This window comes from Schistocerca piceifrons, chromosome 3 (assembly GCF_021461385.2).
Source record: "Schistocerca piceifrons isolate TAMUIC-IGC-003096 chromosome 3, iqSchPice1.1, whole genome shotgun sequence".
Lineage (NCBI taxonomy): Eukaryota > Metazoa > Arthropoda > Insecta > Orthoptera > Acrididae > Schistocerca > Schistocerca piceifrons.
This window is the reverse complement of record NC_060140.1, coordinates 349665744-349691525: the sequence shown is the minus strand read 5'-3', so window position 1 is coordinate 349691525 and position 25782 is coordinate 349665744. Positions and strand designations below refer to the sequence as shown.

The window sequence follows — 25782 nt, the reverse complement described above, 5'->3', positions numbered from 1 at the left end:
GCCACATTACCACCATTTTCTCTTCCCTTCTGCGCCGTCTGCACAAATATGGACCAAGTGATTTTATGCGCACCCTGTAAACAAAAGTACATGGCGGTCAATTACAGTCTGACGATTGTCTAGGAGCACTAGACCATGTATAAATGTTTTGTGTACCTGAAACCTTGAATTTTTTTTTCAGTCGTATCGTCGTAGAGACCTTGTACTCGTACATTGACTCATGCAGTCATACACTGACAGCAATGTTTCTCAGGCAGATATGAACGTATTGGTAAATTTTTCATCAAAACATCACCAGTATTGGCATAGCAGCTGGCTTCCTGGAATGAAATTCAAGCTCCCTAAGGAAACCAAGCGTATGACAGTAGAGTTTTTGAGTATTCTTCGAGTCCTTTAATATCCCGTGAAGCACTTGAGTTCTGAGTTCGTTATCCTTTCTGATTCCAGATCAGCATTTGAACTATTAAGACATCAGCACAGCCGAAGGTCCAACTGTCCAATAGCATATGACATCATGAATCTGATGTTACAGATCAAAAATAGGAATCAGAAAGTTAGCATGTGCTGGGTAAAAGCACACTGTGGCATACCTGACAGTAAAACAATAGACAAGCTAGCCAAAACAGCCGTCTATGAAGGAGTGAGGGGACACGTGGAATCAACAGCCACAGATTTTTAAATCTTACGAAATCAGCAATGAGAGAAAAGTTGAACACAGAATTGCAAGAGACCTCCAAACACAAAGGCAAAAATTATGCCAAAATAAACCGGTGCTGATTCCTAACCTCTAGCACGAGAAAAATCGGTTCTGCAGAAGACTCACGAACACCACAAGGCGCCTCACATTCAACCACGGCTGTTGGAGGGAGCATCTAAATTTTGTTGTGCTGGGTGCATCGCTACAGTGCGAATATGGTGAAGAAGAGAATGCCACATCTTCTGGGCTGTATGAACAGATACAACGCTACAAGACACCTACAACGTCTGGTCACCGTCTGTTGATGTTTTCTGACGTTTCTCACCATACCACGCTGCTTGAAATACTTCAAAACATGTATCATTTTATATGTATTTTTGTTGGAAGAGCGGGTAAACTTCTGATATCATTCTAGTGAAATTTTATGCTTATGATTGTGTGAAACGTATTAAATCCAATGTGTACGTTGCTCTCCAATGTGTAAAACCTTACATGTAAGATGATAGCTGAATGAGTCCAAGTCAGATGCCAAAATAAAATAATAATAATTATACTAAAACAACACCAATAACCTCCACATCATCAGTTCTTTAAAAAATCGATCTCCATGTATAAAACTACTTAAAACCTCAAAAATGAGTTAATGTGTTAAATATTTGACGTTAATCACGTAAAACCTTCATCGTTGAAGATGAAAACCCCTAATTATGTTGGTGTCATTAGTTTCACATTATTCACCCACAGAGTAATGAAACAGTTTAGAAAAAGGTTGAAATTATGTGCTATGTTTGTTGGAAGTCGCCAAGTGTTCTCATTCTCAAACACTTGATGAATATAGTCTGGATAATTTACGCGCTATTAGTTACGCTGCCTAAAGACGTATACAACTTTCTAACTTTCAACACTTGTCTTATTGTGTTAAACCTTTAACGTAAAACTATACCTCTTAAAGAGTATGACGGCATTTTAAATTTTTAAAACAAGGCCAATAATTGCATGTAGTGCATAAAATTAAATTTTGTGTTCCCCAGGAAGCTGTTAGGTAGGCATCCAGTACTGTCAGTACTATTACATGCTTAAAGTGGTGCACGGAACTCGGTGCACGATCCCAGCCGCGTGTTACCTATAGTACGGTTTTCAGAGGCAATAAAAATTTGGTTTTCTGCATTACCTATCATTACTAACGGAATGAAAAAAATTAAAACATTGTTTTAACCTACTCACAGAAAGGCATAATCTTGCGTTAAAGGTTTAATACAATAAGACAAGTGTTAAAATTACGAACTGTGTATATGTCTCGACACAGCGTAACTCACAGAGTTATCCAATATCTGTCAATGGGAGCATTTAGCGAACTAAAACAAACTTTACATGTAATTTCAAAGCTTTTCAAAACTTTTTAGTTAGTCTTTGGTTGAATAATACGAAACTATACAGAGCAAAAGAATTAAAGGATCACTTTTTCGAAACCCCGTAACTGCCTCCCATTGTGACACATAGGCCAAAGTTCGAAATTTGACTCAAAGGAGCCTACAGCGTTCCTCTATAAAGGTGCAAAAGCATGGCGCCCTGAGACGACACACTTGAGGTCGGCGACGCGTCAAACAGCGAGGTGTCGTCACATGCGGCGAAATAAATAAAAAAATAAAGTCGCAGCTCGGAAATTCACGTGAGCTGTAAGGTAAGTTAATGACGTCACGCTGGCACCAAATTTCACCACAATTCTGCCCAACGCAACCGTGGACCTGACACGCGCTTAGAAGGTCGTCACTGCTCCTCTTACCCAAATTTCAGCATTTCTTTTGATGTCTCTGCGGTGGAGATCAGAACCGCGACGCAAAGTCTGGAAATCTCGCGACTTTCCTATGGGTGGCCGAGGAAAACAATTCAGACACACCACCGATCAGAGTCGATTCGAGAAAGTCTCAGGGGATGGCATAACGGGTGTCAATGAAGCCACCCCTTTCACTGGGTCTTTCATTCACACATACGAGGGTTGTCGAGAAAGTAAGGTCCGATCGGTCGCGAAATGAAAACCACCGGGAAAATCCGGTAAAGCGTTGCACAGATGTGTTGGACAGTGTCTCTAGTATGCCCGTCGATCGTGTCGCGTCGCTCTTTTCAGTTCTGAGTGAATAATGAGCACGTAAAGATGAGTAGCGAATAGCCTCTCCCCCCAAGTATGAGGGCCTAGTTAGAGATTTCACCTGTGTCATGCAGCCCACATAACACAACTGCCGCGCAGTTCCTTCTTCATGTCAATTCTCGGCCGCACATTCCAGGGGCAATGAAGATGCTCCTGCAGCGTTTCCGATGAGAAGTGTTTGATCACCGACAATACGGTCCGTAATTGGCTCCCCCTGAGTCTCATCTCAGCTAGCAAGTACCGCTGGTTATGAAGACAGAATTTTTCGACAGACAACGAGCTGCAGACCAGTGCAGATAACTGGACGAAAGCACAGGCGTCTGCTTCCTATGACGAGGATATTGGAAAGTTGATACAACACTACAACAAAACTCGAAGTTGCAGCGGCGACTATGTAGAGAAGTAGGTGGAAGGTGTACCTAACTGTTGCAAATAAAACGTTTCTGGTTTTCACTGTGGTTTCCATGTCGCCCGATGGGAACTTACTTTCTGTACAACCCTCGTATTTCTCGGTGAAAATCGACATTTCGCAGTGCGATGAGCACCACGATGATGTTCTTGACAACATTTAACACAGCTGACTCCCTCGGACGTTTGAACCCTCCTTTAAGGACACTGTGAGGCTGCATCTGCAATGAACGTCATCTCACCCATTTGGAGTGCAGAGTAGCCGCAATTATTGCTCTCTTGTACATGTTGCAACCATTAGGGACCATTCAAAACTATTCGACGAAATTTGAACGTGATCCAAAGGAGCAAAGGGTATTATGATTTTTCATAATGTTTACGCTGGAGTGCAATATTAACATGTGCGTGAATAAAACGGTAGAGGTTCCATGTGAGACCCCCCAGTATGGCAACACCCTCGGTACCTTCCTCGCAACATTGTTGCTCGCATTGAAAATGTACCTATCGGTAACTTCGACAGCAATTCTATCGCCTGAATGTAGGCAAACCCCTCCCAAGGGGTGTTGAAGTAGTTGCCTAACCCTCAGGCGATACAGCAGCCGCAAGACTCTCCCGGTGTAGAAATTTCTGGCGATACAATCTATGCGTTGCAATGAGAGGCTGTTACGGGGTTTCGAGAAAGTGGGTCTTCAATTTTATCGCTCTGTGTAATAAAAGGAGTATAATTAGCATTTTCCTACTACAATCGTTAAGGTTTTTTAGCTCATTTGTACGGTAATCAGACGTTCGAAGCTTTTATGCATGGGAGTTCGATTCTTTAAAGAACTGGAGGTGGCGTTTTTGTAGACAACAGAGCGTGCTTTCATGTTTTGATTGATAGCTTGGAGGTACTGGCTCCGTTTCAGCTGTCGAGGCCGACGACAGCGCTCTACCAGCAGCAGCGATCGCTGCTGAACGACATACCGGACGACGAAAGCGAGGACATGCGCGCGTCGACGCAGGCCATGATCCAGCCGGCGGCGCCGCGCTCCAGGAAGTGGCTGCGCAAGGCGGCCGAGGCGCTGGAGCTGGACCTGCTGCGCGACCCCACCTACGTCAACATCGCGCTGGGGCTGGCCGTCTCCTTCCTGAGCGACGCCAACTTCTTCACGCTGATGCCCTTCTTCCTCAACACGGAGGGGCTGGAGGGCGGCGACATCGCCACGTGCCTGTCTGTCGCGGCGGCCACCGACGTGGTGGCCAGGCTCGTGCTGCCCTGGCTGGCGGCGCTGTGCAAGCTCTCCGCGCGCAACATGTACATGCTGGGCTGCATCACGTCGGCCGTCGCCCGGTCAGGTGAGCCGAGGAGCCTCCCACCAGCCACTGCTAACCGTGGCCGTCCGCAGAACTTTAGGCAAGACAGGCGTAGATGTAGAGGGAGAGGGCTTTAGGATTACATGTGCGATCCTGAAATAATAATAGCCATCATAGCAATATCCTATGATGAGAAAGCTTTTGACAATGTTGACTGGAATACTCTCTTTCAAATTCTAAAGGTGGCAGGGGTAAAATACAGGGAGCGAAAGGCTATTTACAATTTGTACAGAAACCAGATAGCAGTTATAGGAGTCGAGGGACATGAAAGGGAAGCAGTGGTTGGGAAGGGAGTAAGACAGGGTTGTAGCCTCTCCCCGATGTTATTCAATCTGTATACTGAGCAAGCAGTAAAGGAAACAAAAGAAAAATTCGGAGTAGGTATTAAAATCCATGGGGAAGAAATAAAAACTTTGAGGTTCGCCGATGACATTGTAATTCTGTCAGAGACAGCAAAGGACTTGGAAGAGCAGTTGAACGGAATGGAGGGAGGATATAAGATGAACATCAACAAAAGCAAAACGAGGATAATGGAATGTAGTCGAATTAAGTCGGGTGATGTTGAGGGTATTAGATTAGGAAGTGAGACACTTAAAGTACTAAAGGAGTTTTGCTATTTGGGGAGCAAAATAACTGATGATGGTCGAAGTAGAGACGATATAAAATGTAGACTGGCAATGGCAAGGAAAGCGTTTCTGAAGAAGAGAAATTTGTTAACATCGAGTATAGATTTAAGTGTCAGGAAGTCATTTCTGAAAATATTTGTATGGAGTGTAGCCATGTATGGAAGTGAAACATGGACAGTAAATAGTTTGGACAAGAAGAGAATAGAAGCTTTCGAAATGTGGTGCTACAGAAGAATGCTGAAGATTAGATGGGGAGATCACGTAACTAATGAGGAAGTATTGAATAGGATTGGGGAGAAGAGATGTTTGTGGCACAACTTGACCAGAAGAAGGGATCGGTTGGTAGGACACGTTCTGAGGCATCAAGGGATCACCAATTTAGTATTGGAGGGCAGCGTGGAGGGTAAAATTCGTAGGGGTAGACCAAGAGATGAATACACTAAGCAGATTCAGAAGGATGTAGGCTGCAGTAGGTACTGGGAAATGAAGAAGCTTGCACAGGATAGAGTAGCATGGAGAGCTGCATCAAACCAGTCTCAGGACTGAAGACCACAACAACAACAACAACATATAATAACATGCCTCATTAGGCTAGTTGTCTAATACTACATTACAAGCTATCATGCGCGACATGGCAATCTCCACACGTAAATTTATTTCCATACTCACGTAAACCGCGTAAGGTTTAACAAGTTTACAGTAAATAATATGTACAGGTAAAAGCATTGTTTTGAACCTTATCGTAGGACGACATTTGTAACTTACCTTTGGAAGCCCCTCGTTCTTATGACCTTAACAAATAAATAAAAATTTAAAAATAACGTCAATCTGAGAAACCAGAAAAGTAATTATACCATAGAGATAATCTGATAAGGAAGAAAACAAACAAAGAAAACCCTATAGAATGTGTAAGATCCCTCAACCGGTGCCATTCAAGATGTAGTACACATCAAGCCATTCGGCTCTGTGTCGCGTATCGATTTCTAATCAAAGTGATTGACTCGCTGACTGTAAAGAAGCATCTCTAAGTTAACGTGAGCCGCTGCCGTAAGCCTACGTACTATTCTATTGTACTCTATTCTAACTGATCTAAGTCCCTGTATTGTCCTATGTGTGTGGTTACTATATTTCGTTTCTACCTGTATCTAGTTTAACGTGCCTATTGTAGGCATAGAGCGGCATCTATGATGTCGTTCACCAAGGTCACAAGCTAGCACGGTTATGGTTATTTGCAGTCTGCAGATGTCACTTTATCGTCTGTTTGCAGTCAGCCGTCAGTCGGTCAGTTGCTAATGTGATGATGTGCGCTCCATTTTTCAACCTCTGCGTCGCTCATTAATTATGAATTGTCATTGTCAGAGTCTTCCTATGGGTCGGTGTAATCTGCACGATATTGTTTCTATGAGTTCGGCATACATTGCACCTGAAGTAGCGGCTCTGTTTGGCGTTGTCATTTGTCTGGGACTTTGTGGATTCACAGATGTTGACATGGATGGAATTTGTTTGTCGGATCCAAATGAGTTGCGTACAATGTATAAGTTTTCAATCGGGAGTCCTTGATTCGTACTTCGCCTGTGTTCTGTATGGCGCATTTTCAACAGCCGGTGGTTTGACAGTACGCTCACAAACTTCCAGGGCTCACCAGTCACTGAACGTCGCTGCCAATCAGGAGACCCGAGCTCGGGCCCGCTTACCGCCACGGATATTTTCGGGTAGGTGGAGCTGCACAGGGTCCAATCTGCTATCTCAACTGATGAGCCACTAATGTATAATTGCCCACGGCACTTAACCTGGCTGTGCTGCTATTCTGTCGGTTGATTTACTGACAGTACTGCTTTCACACGGCGATTGGCCCAGTACTAGCTTGACCTCGGAGATGAAGCGTCCCATCGATCAGACTGTGAGTCCTACCTATGCCTAGTCACCAGAAACGTCTCTGTCTCTCATTCAATTCAAGAAGCAGATTCTTCATATCAGTTTGGGTAAAAATGGAAATGAGCGTACAGCATCGCTGGCCGGAGGCCCCATCCAGGGAAGTTCGGCCGCCAAGTGTGCAAGTCAGATTTCATTCTACGCCACATTTTTTTTTCCTTTTTTTGCGTTTTGTTCGTTGTTGATCGTTGTGTTTGGTCATTGCGGACGCCACACGACATCCGTTCAAGTTCGTTTGTTGATCCCTCCATTCAATTTTTTTTTTTTATTACAGAGGCCAAGCAGCTTTGCGCGCCGGTGATGAGGATGAAATGATAATAAGGACAACACAACACCCCCACTCCACGAGTGGAGAAAAATCTCCAACACGGCCGGGAATCGAACCCGGGCCCACTTGCATGTTACCACCCATCCAAGCAGGCGGACATCACTGTGGTATTTAGATAATATACTCAACACGATTAGACTTTTCGCCTGACACTCTGTGAGATTAGTTTTTCCCAATGTATTTGAGCAATGGTGTTCCTGGTGACTGGCAGGGAAGGGCAACTGTCTCAAGATCCACTCTCCTGCTCGACTCAGAACTTTTTTCCCCCCAAAAAGCTCAACTATTAGCCTGCCTATCTAACAAATAGTCGTATCAATTCAGTATTGTGTTGTCCTCCTCATCATTTCTTCCTCATCACCGGAGCGCAAGTCGCCCCGTGTGGCGTCGACTAAAATAAGGCTTGCACTAGGCGGCCTCCCGGCCAACGATGCCATACGCTCATTTCATTTTATTCACTAGATCATGTAATCGACATTGATTTGTATTAAGTGTAGCCAGGGGCTATTTCGTCTTTCACTGCGCGGATAATACGAGTATTCCAAGATCCCGCTTACGCCCTGCCCTCCCCTCACGTCAGATCCTCGGTACACGGTTATTGGTAAGTACCTCCGGGACTTCAGAAGCTGACTCCAAGAAAACTGCAAGACATACAGAAAATAGACACTTATAAGTGAGTAGAGTATCTGTCTAAGTTTCTATTCGTGATTTGCCCCATGGCGTCGTTGTAGAGTCCACCATACGCAGCAGGCGCGTCAGAATATGCCGCATAATAGACCGGTGTGTGCGTTTCGTCTTAGAATTCGCTAACTGTGAGAATTCGCTAAATGTGAATCACTTGCGGTGGTTCAGCGACAGTTTCATAACAAATATCGGATAAAAGCTCTAACAGACAATACAGCCCATAGATGGTACAACACATTTCATATGACTCACTGTTTATGTGGTGCAGAGAAAACAGACTGGTCGGGGGTGTCAGCGGAAAAGGTCCACAGTGTATAGTTATTATTCATCAGGAACCTGAAGAAATAGACGGCACGTGCGAGGAGGGAACTGCTGATACTGCAGTCACTTGTCTAGAGCATCCTATTGTAGTTGTTGCTTGCACTGACTACTCCGGAGAATGATCTTCGTTCTGATTTTTGCAATGACTTGTAGTGGGTGCTGATAGAGGATCGTCTTTCACAGAAGTTGTTTTCCAGCGACAAAGATTCGCGGCATGTATCTATAAAGGTGAATTACAATAATATCTATTTTAAAGCACAGAGAATTCGCATGTAATTGTGGAACACCTACAGTTAATGTCTTTCGTGCCACGGGCTCTTCAAAACTTCACGGACCATTTTTCTTTGCGGAGTAAATTACGATTGGTTTCGTGTACCTGGGCAAGCTGCAGCAGTAACTTATGTCACTACTAGTGCAAGACAGTGGAGATTTTATCCTGTAACAAGATGTTGCTCCAGCACAGTTGCTTTCAGGCGTTCGTGATTGCCTCAGCGTCGAACTGTCGCAGCGTTGGACTGGACATGCTTCCCGTCAACACTCTCCTCTTCATTGCCCCCCCACCCCCCCGGTCACCTGACTTAGCTCAATGTGATTTCTGCTTATCAGTTTGTGTCAAAGCGTTGGACTGGACATGCTTCCCGTCAACACTCTCCTCTTCATTGCCCCCCCACCCCCCGGTCACCTGACTTAGCTCAATGTGATTTCTGCTTATCAGTTTGTGTCAAAGAGTGCGTTTATCTGCCTCCACTGCCGCTTAATTTGGAAGAGTTGCAAGGAATGCTAATTAAAGTGGTCACTGAAACTGACCGTGACGCATTGCAATGTGTACAATAAGACTTTGATATCGTACAGCCGTTTGACACATCACGAACAGTGCCCACATTGAGCACCAGTAACGTGAGTTAAAAACTTGAAGAGATGACACATCCACTGATATGCCTATTTTCTGAATGAGTTGTAGTTTGTGCACAGCCACCTTCCGAAACATCAGAGGCATTTTAAATTATCCTGCGTAGCTCATCCATTTCCCAAGATGACAGAAAAAAGACATTTTTCTTGCTGACATCGACATACCTCTGACCTGCGTGAAAAGTGAACAGTACTTACGAATGATCTCTGACTGAGAACTGTGTTGACAATGAAAATGCTTAATAATAGCCTACCCTTTAAAGAATAACCTATCTTATCAAAGTATCCAGACACCTGTTAGTGGACGCTAAATTGGAGTGTGTCCACCCCTGGCATTTGTAATGGTTTCAGATCTTCTGGGGACACTTACGATGAGATGTTTGACTGTCTGTGGAGGAGTAGAACCCGTTCTCCCTCAAGAGCCGAACCATAAAGGTAGCGACGTTGGACACTGCGTTCTGGAACGAAGTCGACGTTCAAGGTCATCCCAAAAGTGTTCCATAGGGTTCACGTCGGGACTATAAGCAGGCCAATCCATTCGCAGTTTGTAGTTATTGTCGACAGATCGCTGCTTCACAGACTGCTGCTTTATGACGGAGTGCACTATACACTAAGGTGTCAAATGTCATGGATTACTTTCTAACATCGCGTCGGGCTTCCTATTGGCCAGTGTAGTACAGCGAGTCGACGTGGCAAGGATTCAACAAGTCAATGGAAGCCCATGCAAAAATATTTAGCCTTGCTGTCTCTACAGCTGTTCAAAAGTGCGGAAATGTTTCCGGTACAGGATTTTGTGCACGAACTGACCTCTTGAATTAAATGTTCGATGCTATTCACGTCAAGCGATCTGGGTGGCCGAGTCATTCGCTCGTACTGTCGAGCATGTTCTTCAAACCAATCGTGCAGAATTGCGGCTCGGTGACACGGCGCATTATCATTCATAAAAATTCCATCATTGTTTGGAACATAAAGTTCATGAATAACTGCAAATGGGCTGTCCGCCCCCGGTAGCTGAATGGTCAGCGTGGCGGATTGTCAGTCCTCTGAGCCCGGGTTCGTTTCCCGGCTGGGTCGGGGAATTTTCTCCGCCAAAGGACTGTGTGTTGTGCTGTCCTCACCATCATCCTACCATCCTCATCGACTGCAGGTCGCCGAAGTGGCGTCAAATTGCAAGACCGGCACCCGGCGAACATCCTGCCCAGAGGAGGGCCCTAGCCATACGATTAAATAAATTAAATAAATACTGCAAATGGTTCCCAAGTAGCCGAACATAACCTCTTCCAGTCAATGATCGATTCAGTTGGATCAGAGGACCCAGTCCATTCCATGTAAACACTTCCTACACCATTATGGAGCAACCACTAGCTTTCACAAAAACTTGTCGAAAACTTGTGTCCAAGGCTTCGTGGGGTCTGCGCCACATTCGAACTCTACCCTCAGCTCTTACCAACTGAAATCAGGACTCGTCTGACCAGGTCACGGTTTCTCAGTCGTCTAGAGTCCACCTGACATGGTCACAAGCCCAGGAGAGGTGCTGCAGGCAATGTTGTGCTGTTACAGAAAGGCAAATTTCGCGGCACTGTCCTAACGGATACGTTTTTGTCGTACGCCCCAGGTTGCTTTCTGCAGTTATTTCACGAAATGTTGCCTGTCTGTTAGCACTGACAACTCTACGCAAACGCCGCTGGGTGATTCATAACATCACGCCACTCGTTTCCATTCATTCACTGTAGACCATCGTTCTATAGACCATCTCAAGCTTATGAGGAGCTGCACGACCGCTGTACCCCATTCTTCTTAACTCCCTACACTCAGTGACTGTGCTACCTGGCCGCAAATGGGGAAATCCACTTACTTAAGCGACTCTGAAGAAGACTAAATTGTTACAGCCACGGACTGGGAATAAGCTGGTTGGAAACAGCGAAGGAAGCTGGCTGTTCGCTAGGTACTGTGTTGACTGTCAACATAAAGTGTTTGAAGGATGATGTAACTACGTATGAGCAGATGACAAGAAGTTGGACTTCGGCACCTCATGACAGAACATGGAGGTCGGAGCCTGCCCACACTGTAGAGTAGGTCGCGATCTGTGACAGACATGACGACAGAGTACTGGTATAGGCACAAGTACTTCAGTGCATTCCGTTCAGAGCACATTGTTATGCATGGGGATCTGCAGCAGATGACTCCTACATATTGCCATGTTGACTCAACGACACTGTCAATTACGGTTCCAGTGGGCACTGGATAATCAAGATTGTACCATGTTGTTGTTGCTGTGGTCTTCAGTCCTGAGACTGGTTTGATGCAGTTCTCCATGCTACTCTATCCTGTGCAAGCTTCTTCATCTCCCAGTACGTACTGCAGCCTACATTCTTCTGAATCTGCTTAGTGTATTCCTCTCTTGGTCTCCCTCTACGATTTTTACCCTCCACACTGCCCTCCAATGCTGAATTTGTGATCACTTGATGCCTCAGAACATGTCCCACCATCCGGTCCATTCTTCTTGTCAAGTTGTGCCACAAACTCTTCTTCTCCCCAATTCTATGCAATACCTCCTCATTAGTTATGTGATCTACCCATCTAATCTTCAGCATTCTTCTGTAACACCACATTTCAAAAGCTTCTATTCTCTTCTTGTCTAAACTATTTATCGTCCACGTTTCACTTCCATACATGGCTACACTCCATACAAATACTTACTGAAACGACTTCCTGACACTTAAATCTATATTCGATGTCATCAAATTTCTCTTCTTCGAAAACGCTTTCCTTGCCATTGCCAGTCTACATTTTATATCCTCTCTACTTCTACCATCATCAGTTATTTTGCTCCACAAATAGCAAAACTCCTTTACTACTTTAAGTGTCTTATTTCCTAATCCAATTCCCTCAGCATCACCCGACTTAATTCGACTACACTTCATTATCCTCGTTTTGCTTTTGTTGATGTTCATCTTATATCCTCCTTTCAGGACACTGTCCATTCCGTGCAACTGCTCTTCCAACTGCTTTGCTGTCTCTGACAGAATTACAAAGTTTTTATTTCTCCTCCATGGATTTTAATTCCTACTCCGAATTTCTCTTCTGTTTCCTTTACTGCTTGCTCAATATACAGATTGAATAACATCGCGCCGGCCGGTGTGGCCGTGCGGTTCTAGGCGCTCCAGTTTGGAACCGCGTGACCGCTACGGTCGCAGGTTCGAATCCTGCCTCGGGCATGGATGTGTGTGATGTCCTTAGGTTGGTTAGGTTTAAGTAGTTCTAAGTTCTAGGGGACTGATGACCACAGATGTTAAGTCCCATAGTGTTCAGAGCCATTTGAACCATTTGAATAACATCCACTGCTTCCCTTTCATGCCCGTCGACTCTTATAACTGCCATCTGGTTTCTGTACAAATCGTAAACAGCCTTTCGCTCCCTGTATTTTACCCCTGCACCTTTAGAATTTGAAAGAGAGTATTCCAGTCAGCTTTCTCTAAGTCTACAATCCATTCGTCTGTAAAGAATTCGCGTTAGTATTTTGCAGCTGTGACTTATTAAACTGATAGTTCGGTAATTTTCACATCTGTCAACACCTGCTTTACAGCGGCGTCAACGTAATTGAGAAATACAAATCAAAGCACAGTGCTGCACTGTAGACTGTACCAAACATAGGAGATCCAGTGGCATTCAGCTGGCACACGTTGCCAGGCATTGGACTATGTAAGGACGGCGATATGTCGCCTAAATCTTTGTTACACCAGCTCGATTACTGTGTCCGGACTAGCCGTCACCCAGGTGAATGGCTGATCGAAACATGCACCCTGTCTCATGATGCGCGAAAGTGGGGGTAGAACTATGCTATGGAGGACATTCACCTGGCTTTCCTTGGGACCTATGGTAGTAACTGACAGTGCCATGACAGTTGTGGGCTACGTGAACATTATTGTCGACTATCTGCATCCCTTAATGTTTGATGTCGTTCCGACGGTGAAGGCACCTTCCAGCAGGATAACTGTCCTTACCACAAAGCGAGAATCATATTACAGTGCTCTGAGGAGCATTATAGTGAACCCGTGTTCATATTTTTGCCACCGAACTCACCTGAGTTGATGCAGCACATCTGGCACGCAGTCAGTCGCCAGCTCTGCGCTCACAAACCACCAACTCATAATTTACGGTAATTGCTGGCACCTGGTGCTGCATATGACCAGAAACCTACCAATGACTTGTGGAATGCATGCTACGGAGAATCGCTTCTGTATTGCGTTCCAAAGGAGGACCAAGACGCTGTTAACATATCGACTGTCACGAAGCTGCCGCCGGTAAGCACAGCATAAGTTAATGCCTGGCAAAGTGTGCCAGCTGAATGCCACTGGGTCTCCTATGTTTAGTACAGTCTTCAGTGCAGCACTGTGCTTTGATTTGTATTTCTTAATCGCGTTGACGCCGCTGTCCAGGAAATCAGGTACAATATCTTGGTCAACGTTTAGAACTTTATTTTGCAACTTTACATGCTATCCAAAGATATGATTCAAATGGCTCTGAGCACTATGGGACTTAACTTCTGAGGTCGTCAGTCCCCTAGAACTTAGAAATACTTAAACCTAACTAACCTGTGGACATCACACACATCCATGCCCGAGGCAGGATTCGAACCTGCGACCGTAGCGGTCGCGTGGTTCCAGACTGTAGCGCCTAGAACCGCTCGGCCACTCCGGCCGGCTTCCAAACATATGATGTATACGTGCAGACTGGAGCGACGAATGAAAATTTGTGTCAAGGCTAGGATTCAAAACCAGGTCTCCTGCTCTCTAGCCAGATGTGCTAACCATTATGCCACCCTGGCACAATGGTTTTGCACACTTTAGCTCACTTGGCATTCCTCCTAATCTAGAGCAGCACTGCAGAGTCTTCCAATTAGTATTGAAACAGCACTTTAGCATCGAACGAAACGGTGGACTCTGCCTGAAACCCACACAAAGGTGCTTTAATCAAATGAAATGGTATGGTTCTAGAGACCTCTTTAAGTCTTAAACGTCTATGATGTATAAAGCTAGACTGGAGGATCCCTCGTTTCAGTTGATGCTGAGGTGCTATTCCAACACAGCTGGAGTTCCTCTATTGTGCTGTTGATTTAGGGAGAAAATCAAGTGGGCTGAGGCGTGAATGAGAATTTGGACTGGGGAGGGAGGCGTGCTAGAGTGGCTCGTGCAACTGTGCGAAGCCAGTGTGCCAAGGTGGTGTAGTGGTTAGCGCATCTGCGCAGTGAGTAGGAGAATCAGGTTCGAGTCCCGGCCTTTATATAAATTTGCATTTGTTGCTTCAGTCTTCAAGTATATAGCACAGATTTTGGAGCCTTGAAAAGGTCTCTGAAATCATATACTTGTATTTGATCCAAAGATATGCTGTTCATCTCTGCTGTGTCCGCTGGCGGCCTCCCAACTCTCAAGTGTTAAGCAGGTGGTCGTAATGTTTTGGCTCGTCAGTATATACTAATACAGAAATCAAATATGATAACTGAAGCCGAGCAAGAGAGATTTTGCCTAATGATGGTACACGGTAGTAGAATGGCATTTCTGGTCCGCATGTAGTCGTAATTGCGAGTTATCACCGTAATTCCGGTATATCTAATTGTCAAAAGTAGAGAGCAACAAGATCGTAAGTTGTTTTATTCGACAAAAGTCGCACCTTTCCTGACGTTCTCAGCCCTTACGTACTTGGTAAACTGGTGCAACATGGCACCAAAGCTTAGTCCATGTAGCGAAGAGGCTGCCTGTACTAACCATAGAAGACTCATGTTGCCTGTAGAGGATCGAACCAACAAATAAGACCGATCTTTAGCTTAGGGTGCAATTTAAAATCTCCAAACTCAAAGGAAAAATTCGACTGTTCAAAGGGTGCTACTTCCTACAGCCGCGACTTCGGAAAAGCTGCTTAGACCCGTCAGGTTGCCGACACTGTTGCCTCTCAACGGCTGAAGCCGCCTCTCTGGTGTATCCATGCGCGAATAAGCATCAACAAGGGTTTACATTTAATGGAAAACGCCATGTTGGCGAAAATTATAACCTTCCTAATTGAATGAAATAATGATACTCAAAAATTATAGGTAAATACCTCTATACGTATACAGGGTGATAACGAAGATATGCAAAAATTTTAAAACGTTATTCTACAAGTAAAACTAAAAAATAAGTGCACGTAAAAATAGGTCCGCAAATGTTTAGTTATGGATAATAAAAGACGTTGTCTGAAATATAGCAACTTCGCTAATATGAAGCCATCGCAAACCTGTACGAGGTTCAAGTAAAGCACGATTTCCATTTATTTTGTTATTATTGGTCTGGTCGTCGTGTGACTATGGCCTCCCGTCAGGTAGAGCGTTCGTTGGGTGCAAGTCTTTCGATTTGACGCCACTTCGGCGATTTGCGCGTCGATGGGGGATGAAATGATGATGATTAGGACAACACAACACCCAGTCCCTGAGTGGAGAAAATCTCCGACCCAGCCGGGAATCGAACCAGGGCCCTTAGGATTGACATTCTCTCGCGATGACCACTCAACTACCGGGGCCGGACATTGGTCTGGTGAATCTAATAAAACATGTCCCAAACGTGTATCTGCAGAATGTAAAAACGTTTGTCATTGTTGGCAACCGTTAGTGAGTTGTTTCCGTCGTTTCCTAGCCTTGAAACGAGTTTGTTTTCTATATTGTTCAGTGAAAGAACATAATAACAACTGTATTTAACCGAAACCACATAGTAAGTATTGTAGCCTGTAGATTATTTATGAAATAGGGATGCCTTTCAAATGTACGACAGAGGAACACGCCGATATGGTGTTTATTTATGGCAAATGTGTTGGTAATGCTACTGCTGCAGTTAACGAATATTGCGTACGTTATCCAACTCGGAGGACTGCGAATGCAAGAACCATTAGTGGAGTACTTTGAATGTTACGGGAGACAGGTTCTCTACCTAGTGTTCATAATCAGTACGGGCGCTCGATACGTGAAGACAATGAGGAGGATATTAAGGATGCTGTTCAACGTAGTCCGGGTACCAGTACACGACGTACCTCTCAACGATTAGGCATTTCACAATCCAAGGTACGGCGTACACTCAAGTACAATAATCTGTATCCTTACCATAAACAAAAAATGCATCATTTACATCTGGGAGATCCTGTTCTTCGCTGGCAGTTGTGAAACTGTTTGAATAGCAATCGGCAGTTACACAAATACATTTTATTTACTGATGAGGCCCAGTTTACACGGGATGGTATAAACAATTTACATAACGAGCACACGAATGATATGAAGCAAACCCACATGCAACAGTGCAACGCAATTTCCAGTAGCGATTTAGCATAAATATGTGGTGTGTAATAATCAACAGACACATTTTTTTGACAATTCATTTTCCCAGGACGTGTAACTGGCGCGACGTTCTTACAATTCCTTCAAGAAGAAATGCCCCGCTTGCACGCAGATGTTCCGCTTGCTTCGCAATTGCAAATGTATTTTCAACATGACGGTGCGCCTCCACATTTCATCAGCGCCGTTACTACACATTTAAATGAACATTTTCCCCAGAAATGGATTGGTCGTGGCCACCCAGATCACCCGATTTAACACCAATGGATTTTTGCGTACGGGGATGGATGAAAAGACTTAGTTTATGAGGACAAAATCAATACAAGTGAGGCATTACTTGCTCGCATTATGAATGCAACAAAAGTAATTAAGAACAACCCAGTGAAACTGAAACGAGCAACAAAATCTGTTCATACACGTGCAGCTAATCGCACTGAACTCGGTGGAAACGTTTTGGAACATTTATTGTGAATATATTGTGAAATTGTGTGTACGCGAGTACAACTTTCTTAACACTGAGCTTTGTTTTTTCCAGTTTAGCATTAGTTCATGTGTGTTATGGTGTTAACAAAAGCAGATTATCTGACACATTCATACAGTTTCAGTTAACGCTGTTACCCTCATTTTTCCCAGTTGAAAACTTTGTGCAATTGTATGGAATTTAAAAAACAAACTGGGTCAAGTATTTAATAAATTAAAAATTTTATGAAGTTACTTCTTTGCTTCTCTGGATATTCTGGAAAACTACTGCGGATAAACGTCTGGGACATATTTTATTAGATTCACCAGATCAATAACAACAAAATAAATGGAAATCGTTCTTTACTTTAACCTTGTACAGTTTTGAGATAGCTTCTTATTAGCGAAGTTGCTAAATTTCAGGCAAAATCTTTTATTAGCCATAATTCAGTAACCAGACCTATGATTATATGAACGTTTTCTTTAGTTTTACTTGTAGCCGGCCTGGGTGGCCGAGCGGTTCTAGACGCTACAGTCTGGAACCGCACGACCGCTACGGTCGCAGGTTCGAATCCTGCCTCGGGCATGGATGTGTGTGATGTCCTTAGGTTAGTTAGGTTTAAGTAGTTCTAAGTTCTAGGGGACTGATGACCTCAGAAGTTAAGTCCCATAGTGCTCAGAGCCATTTGAACCATTTTTTTTTTTTTACTTGTAGAATAACATATTAAAATATCTGCATTCCTTCGTGACTCACCCCGTATATTATCAATAATTATTTAGGATCTCTCGTTTGCCCTTGCATCACACATAAAATTTATAATAAAATTAACCACTAATTACAGAAATCTTATTTCTTACCTCAAATGCTTCCTGTGCTTTAATACCTTACCTAATCATTCCTTCGCTGATTAAATTCGGTCACCCCTAGAGAGTGATTTCATGTGGGCTGTTGTGTTGTGTCATCCACAGCTTTCGTGTCAGTGACGGGGTTCACGTGGCTTGCCATCATGTCTGGCGTCGTGGGCTTCTTCAGGGGCGCCATGGTCGTCAACCTGTCCCTCACCGTCGCAGAATACTGCAGCCTCGAGCGATTCCCTGCCGCCTACGGGCTGTACATGGTTATCAACGGCCTCATCACTGTCATACTTGGGCCACTCGTCGGTAAGGAATACGCCTGTGGCAATTTACTGAAATTAAGTACAATATTTTCCCCGAGGAAGTTGATTGGGCTGAAACAGTATGCCTCTACCTGCAACAATTTCTCAACAGTAGCACGTATCTAAATGTACGAATCGCTTGGAATGTCTGATAGTTGCTCTACATCTACATCTCTACTCTGTGGACCTCGATGAAGTTCGTGTCAAAGAGTTAATTCCCATTTCACCCGCTATTAGTGTTTCTTCCTAATCCACTCAAGGGTATCGAGTATGAGAAGAATTATTGCTTAAACGACTTTGCGCGAGCTGTAATTAGGCAAATCTTGTCTTTGTGATTCCTTTGGCATCGATATGTAGACTGTTGTAATATGTTCCTAGATTCATCGCATAAATTTCGTGTATAGGCTTTCTGAAAATAGTTTGCGTCTCACAGTTCAGTTTTCTCTTCATCTCCATCACGAATTCCCATGGATCAAAAAAACTTGAAACAATTTGTGCTGCCCTTCTATGTACACGTTCAGTATCCCCTGTTAGTCCTAGTTAATGCAGGTCCCACATAATTGAGAAATATTTTAAAAGTAGTCTGATATTCTAGGATGGGTCACATGAGTGTTTTGTAATCAATCTCCTTCGCAGACGATTGTATTTCTGTAGTGTTCTACCAATGAAGCAACGTGTGCTGTGTGGTTTATCTACAACTGGGCCTATGTGATTTTTCCATATTATATCCCCACAAATTGATAAAGCCAGGTACTTATCCATGCAGAGTGTTTCCAACTGCAACTCACTGACGTTGTAGGCATAGGCAACAAGTTTTATCAGGTCAATTCAATTGAGTTTACTGATTCATCTATTAACAATTTACATTTTATGGATGTAGTCACTTCATAGCCAGGGCTACTTACAATAAAATTTCTTATGTCTAAGTTGTTTACAATCTTATACAGAACTACAATCATCTTACATCAGTATCTGTAAATAATTTTGTTGTTTCATATTCAGATATTCTTCAAGACAAAGCTGTTAGTTATTAAAAAGTGTTTTAGCTCTACTTTGAATTTATGAAATTCTTCGATTTTTATTTATCTTAGCAGACTATGCACTATAAAGCATTTTTGATTGATAATGCACACTTTTAAGGTTTTTTTGTGGGGGGTCTCTGTGGGTGTCATTTCTGTTTCTTGTTCTGTAGTTATGAATCTGGTTGTTTAATGTTGAAAATTCCTAATGAGTTTTCAGGAAGCACAAACATTCATAAATGTATATGCCAAAAAGTGACATTATTTTAAATTCTTTAAATACAGGGTGCGGCTCATAAAACCGACCCATTAACATAACAGATGCACATCTTCTGTCAAGTTTGAATAAAATTCCTCCAGGATTCCCATATACACATCACTGTTCATTGTCGTCTCAAAGAATATGGGCCCCATAACGCGTTTGGTGGAAATGGCACAACAAACACCAATCTTCTCGTCATGCAAGGGTACCTGGAGGATCACATGAAGATTTTCTGTCGACCAATACACACCACTGGCAACATTTCTTAGCGGCCATGAACAGAAATTCAGTCTCTTCTGCAGGTCAGGCTCCTTCGGTTTGTGCACAACATTTACTGAGTACGGTTTTAACTTCAGTCCCCTTACAACACGTCTGAAACTTCTGTCACTCACATAAACCTGTTGATTCAGTCTCCTGGTTGACTTTCAAGGACTTCTTGTCATGATCTCCTACACCTGCCTCTTTAATTCAAGTGTGCAGCCAGGTGGTGGTCTGTTCCGGTGAGTATTTTGAACCAGTCCTGTACACTACCATTTTTCAGTCAGCTCCTGTATAATGCTTTTTGCTGGCACAGAACATCCTGGAAATTTCTCCTGAAACCAATTCTTTGTTTTCACAAAAGATCCACTCTGAACGAATGGTTCAACAATGGCAGCACTCTCGGGTAACGAATACGGCATTATCACACACTCACACTAACCCAGCTTTACACAACGAGACCTTTTTCTCGACTGGTTTCAAGTTCACTGGCTATGGTTGCAGCTGCCTTTTACAAAAATAAAGTTCCGTGTAGTGTCGGTACATCAGAGGAAATGGTTAGTTCGTGCACGACTGTTTGGACTGCGTTTCTCGTTTTACATTCTTATTGCTCACACGCATGCACTGGAACATTATCGTTGTGTATGACTGCTGGTTTTACGTGCCACACCTTGTATTTCCCTGCATCGCTCTCATTGTCTCTATACCTGTATTTCCCAAGATCATGTCATAGCTAAGCGATCTGTTCACTTAAGCGTAGTAGGCACTCAGAAATGATTCAGTGCTTCAGCAGTCCCAAAGCCTTCTTAGCACATAACATCATTTACTTATTTTTTTATTCAAAAATTATAGATGCTTCTCCCATCTCAAGAGCTCATCCAGGGCAGTAATTCTTCTGGAAAACCTGGAATTCTCAAGGCATTGCACTTTACCTGGAAAAATTAGGGATATCTAAGGGAATTTCATAAAATCTCAGGGAATTCAACACTTTTAACCTGGCATTGAAACTGAATTTTATAAATAACAAATTTTATAGTACTCAATATTTCAAAGTGTATTAGTCTTATGAATACCATTCCTTATACATGACTGATGATTAAAAACTACTGTTAAACTACTGCTTATGTGGTATGTAGCTCCACTGAGAGGAAAGGAAAGTCATTATTGTGGCTTGTGGCATGGTGCCTCCTCCAAACTCCCCTCAGCTCCCGCCCCTCCCCAAACCAATTAATTTATCAGGAGCTTCTTGACACCATATTCCTCCTTACACCTGGAATTCTCAGGGATTTTTTTTCCAAGCCTGAGTAGCCACCCCGTCATCCTCTTATATAGCTAGAAATTTTGTGGATGGAGCTTGCACAATAGCATAGTTTCCTAACTCAGTTTTTATGGTGCTTTTAGCTGTACTTCTAATATTAAGGAAATTCATCTGTAGCATTTTCCCTTACTTATGACCAAAGCATTATCAAGCTCTGACTGAATATTTATTCAGCTACTTCATTATAGATATGCAACTACTTCATTATAGTTAACTGCATCCTCTGCATAATGGTTGAAGTTACTGTTAAAATTGTCCACAAGCCAGGTCATTAATACACAACATGAACAGCGAGGATCCCAACACACTTCCCTAGCGCACAGCGTAAGTTACTTCTACATCTATTGATGACTCTCCATCTATGAAAACTTGCTTCTTGCTCCCTACCAACTACTCCTTAATCAAATGACAAAATTTGCTTGATACCCCATACGATCCTACTTGCAATAATAATCATACGGCTGGTACTGAGACAAATACCTTTTGGAAGTCAAGAAATACTCTGTCCACCTGGCTGCCTCAACCCATGGCTTTCAGGATATTATGTGAGCAAAGCACAAATTGTATTTTGCATGACCAATGTTTTCAGAATCAGTGCTAGTTAACATGGAGGTGTTTATACAGAGATACCTCATTATGCCTAAAGTCAGAATATGTTCTAGAATTCTACAACAAATGTCAAGGATATTGGATGGTAGTTTTGTGGATCACTTCTATTACCTAGCCTTCTTGCAGACAGGTTTGACACCTGCTTTGTTCCGACTACTGGGCACGCTATTTTGTTCGAGTGATCTACAGCACTGGCAGCTTAGGCCTACAGTTAACTGAGGGGATATCTTGACACGATAACTTGGAAAATTCTGTGGATTGTCTTTTATTTGTATTTTAAGAGAGTACGCAAAATCACAATACCAAAAAGAACGACAATCTTCATCTATTATTATAAACACCAACCACCAAAGATCTTACGTTAATGCACACAGACTATTTTGTTTACTATGATCTTTGTGAATCTCAACACACTCTCTTAAACAAAATAATATGGTATTTCACAATACAGTTTTCACCATAGTCTCTGAATTAATAAAAACAAACAAAAGATTTTAATTTCAATCAAACATTGACTTATCTTTGTCTTTCAAAAGCAATACTTTGGAGAGGTTTAGTTAGAATGTCAGCAAGTTATTCTTGAGTTTCACAGTATTGTATGTTGAATCATCCATGATTTAGTTCATCACTGATTAAATGATATTTCACATTAATGTGCTTACTTCTTGACATTTGACCAGATCTGATCATTGCTATTGCACTCTGGTTGTCCACACAAAGTGTAATTTTCATGTCTTTATTCAGCAATTCTTCCATGAAATTCTTCAAAACTTTCATTTCTTGGTAACACTGATCTGTAGATATGTATTCTGCTTTGGTAGTAAATAGTGCAACAATGCACTGATTGTTGCATGACCAAGTGATCAGACCATTGTTGTACAGAAATACAAAAGCTGTTGTGCTTTTTGATCTTTCCTGTCACCTGCAAAATCTGCATCACTGTAATCCATTATTTCTATTTCTCATTTTCTTCATGAGCAGAATATTGCACTCCTTGTTGTTGAATTCAGATATCTTAAAGTTCTCTTCAGAATTTGGATGTTGAGTATTTGGATCACTCGATGATCTGTTATCATAGTTCATTGCATGTGCCAAATCTAGTCTAGTTTTGCAAGGATAGAATAAAAGTTTATTGTCTAATAACATAAAATTTCAACTCACTAACGCAATCTACAGGAGACTTGTCAAAACTCTAAAATTGGTTTACTATTTTTCTTGTAATACAATATATTGCACTAGATGTGTAATTAATATGCAACTAATTTTTTTCTTAATACATGACCAACTTTTATAAATTAACAGTCCTAAGTACTTGCTCTCTCCTGCACAAATTTTCAGGTTGTCTTTCATGAATTCTTCTACTGAATAGTAATATTTCTGTGCTATTTTTTCATTTAAGGTATTTTTCAGTGTTTCTTATTATATATTAAGCAATTCTCTTTTTGATAAATTTTTATACCCTTATACTGTGGAGTTTCAGCATAAATGCTGTAATCATGTTGAAAATGATTGGCTACAAATAAATCAGGGTTACTATGTACAAAGATAATTAGCTCATAGATGTTTATTGAGGGAACATTTGATATACTTTGATTTTTTGGGAGTGGGCAACATGATTTTCCTCAGCCTAGGTTGTGCATATTTCTAATGATGGTTTCATGAAGTTCTAATATTAAATACATATGGTTTGAGTGAACCCAAAATACAATTCCGTACCTTATTACTAATTCAATACTGTTTTTCTTATGTCCATACTGGTAGCATTGTACAGTATCCTCACTGAAAATGCCAGGCTATTTAATTTATTTGAAAGGTACTATATTTGTGAATCCCATGATAGCTTTTTATCCAGTTGCATTAGGAATTTCACACAGCTAGCTTCCTGTAAATCTTGCTTGTTTTGATTTAAACTACATTAACTGTGTCTTTTCCATGTTTGAGTTTAACCCATTTAAATTTAACCAGGTATCTGTGTTTTCTAAAGTTTGAGAAATTTGGTCAGTACTTGTCCTTTCAATGATTTCAGATATGTCATCTGCAAATAAAACTGAGTGACACTCAAAATTAAGTGGTTGGCCATTTATATAAAACAGAAACATAATGGGTTCTAAGACAGAACCTTGGGGCACTCCCTGTGAAATGATTTTCCATTTCAAAGTATAAGTTTCTCACTGTGATGATATAACCACTCTTGTTTAGGCAGGACTTAAACCATTCTAATACAGTGCCCCAAATTCCATATTTTTCCAGTTTATGGAGTAGCAAGGAGTATTCAGACTGTCAAAGGCCTCTGATAGGTCACAAAAATTCCTGTAGCATGCAGTGAGTTTTCTAGAAAGGAGCTAATTTTATCTACAAAATGGTTTATTGCAGACACTGTGGTTTTGCCTTTTTGAAATCCATACTGATTTTTTGAGATTACTGTAAATGTTTTTTAAGAAATTTTGAATTTGTATTGTGACTATGTATTCAAATATTTTTGATAGTGATGGAAGAAGAGAGATTCAGTGATAGTTTCCCACATGCTCTGTTGTGCCTTTTCTGAGTAGTGGCTTAACTAATGCCTACTTAAATGTCTCTGGAAAATAACCTTCTTGAAGGGACTGGTTAACTATTGTAGATAATGGCTGTGCTATTATTTTAGAGATTGTTTTTAACACTTCTATTGGTACCCCATCCCATCCTGCTGATGTTTTACTTTTCTATATCTTTTCAGTAGTTTTTCTGAATATAATGAAAAGTTCACCTTCAAATTGCTTGGTGTTAAAGAAATTTACCTTATCTGGGTAATATTGTACATTGATGTTTGATTTGTTTGCGTTTATAAAGAATTCATTAGCCTAAATGAGTCTGAAATCTGAGCAGGACTTACAATGGTTTTGGCCTCTATCTTGATTTCAGATATATCATGGCCTCTAGCTGGGGCACCTGTTTCCACTTTGATCACTTACGTGCCTATGCCTTTGAGTTGTTTTCAGTGTCCAAAATAATTCTATTATTTGTCAGTTCTTTTGCTGTCTTTACAACTTTTTTAAACATATTTTTGTAATTTTTTACTTGGGTAACAAAATCAGGACTTTTATTATGTTTTAGTTTCCTGTGTAGCTTTCTTTTTCTTGTACTAGATGCTTTTGTTCCTTCAGAAATATACTTCACTACTTCACTTTATTTCATACTTTTTATGATGTACAGTAAGGGAAAGTTTCATACAACATGTAGAAAGTTTTCAAAGAAAGTAGCAAAATTAAATACTATGATATATAGCCCACTCCACCTCGTTTAACCTATGATGGAACTAAGTTCATATTTCCTGTGCTGAACTGGCGTTTGGTGTAGGTCTTTTTGGTGCAAGGTTCTGCTGTTTTTGGTTACTCCATAAACAGAGCACAATGATCATTATAAGTATAACTGCTTAAAATATTTTGAATATAATAGAGGGAAACATTCCACGTGGGAAAAATATACCTAAAAACAAAGATGATGTAACTTACCAAATGAAAGCACTGGCAGGTTGATAGACACACAAACAAACACACAAAATTCAAGCTTTCGCAACCAACGGTTGCTTCATCAGGAAAGAGGGAAGGAGAGGGAAAGACAAAACAATGTGGGTTTTTGAGTCATTCCAATCCCGGGAGTGGAAAGACTTACCTTAGGGGGAAAAAAGGACAGGTATACACTCGCACACACACACATATCCATCCGCACATACACAGACACAAGCAGACATTTGGAAAGGCAAAGAGTTTGGGCAGAGATGTCAGTCGAGGCAGAAGTACAGAGGCAAAGATATTGTTGGAAGACAGGTGAGGTATGAGCGGTGGCAACTTGAAATTAGCGGAGGTTGAAGCCTGGTGGATAACGAGAAGAGAGGATATACTGAAGGGCAAGTTCCCATCTCCGGAGTTCTGACAGGTTGGTGTTAGTGGGAAGTATCCAGATAAC

At 42.0% G+C, this 25782-nt stretch overlaps 1 protein-coding gene across 1 annotated transcript in view; it reads left to right on the top strand.

The window, feature by feature from the left end:
- Positions 1-25782, top strand: part of LOC124788653 — a gene marked incomplete at its 5' end in the record, with an annotated part of 169544 nt that overhangs the window by 129292 nt on the left and 14470 nt on the right. The window contains 2 exons of the mRNA XM_047255929.1: positions 4157-4586; positions 18184-18375. Of these exons, the coding sequence (XP_047111885.1) occupies positions 4157-4586; positions 18184-18375 (622 nt within the window). The remainder of the gene's footprint in view (positions 1-4156; positions 4587-18183; positions 18376-25782) is intronic.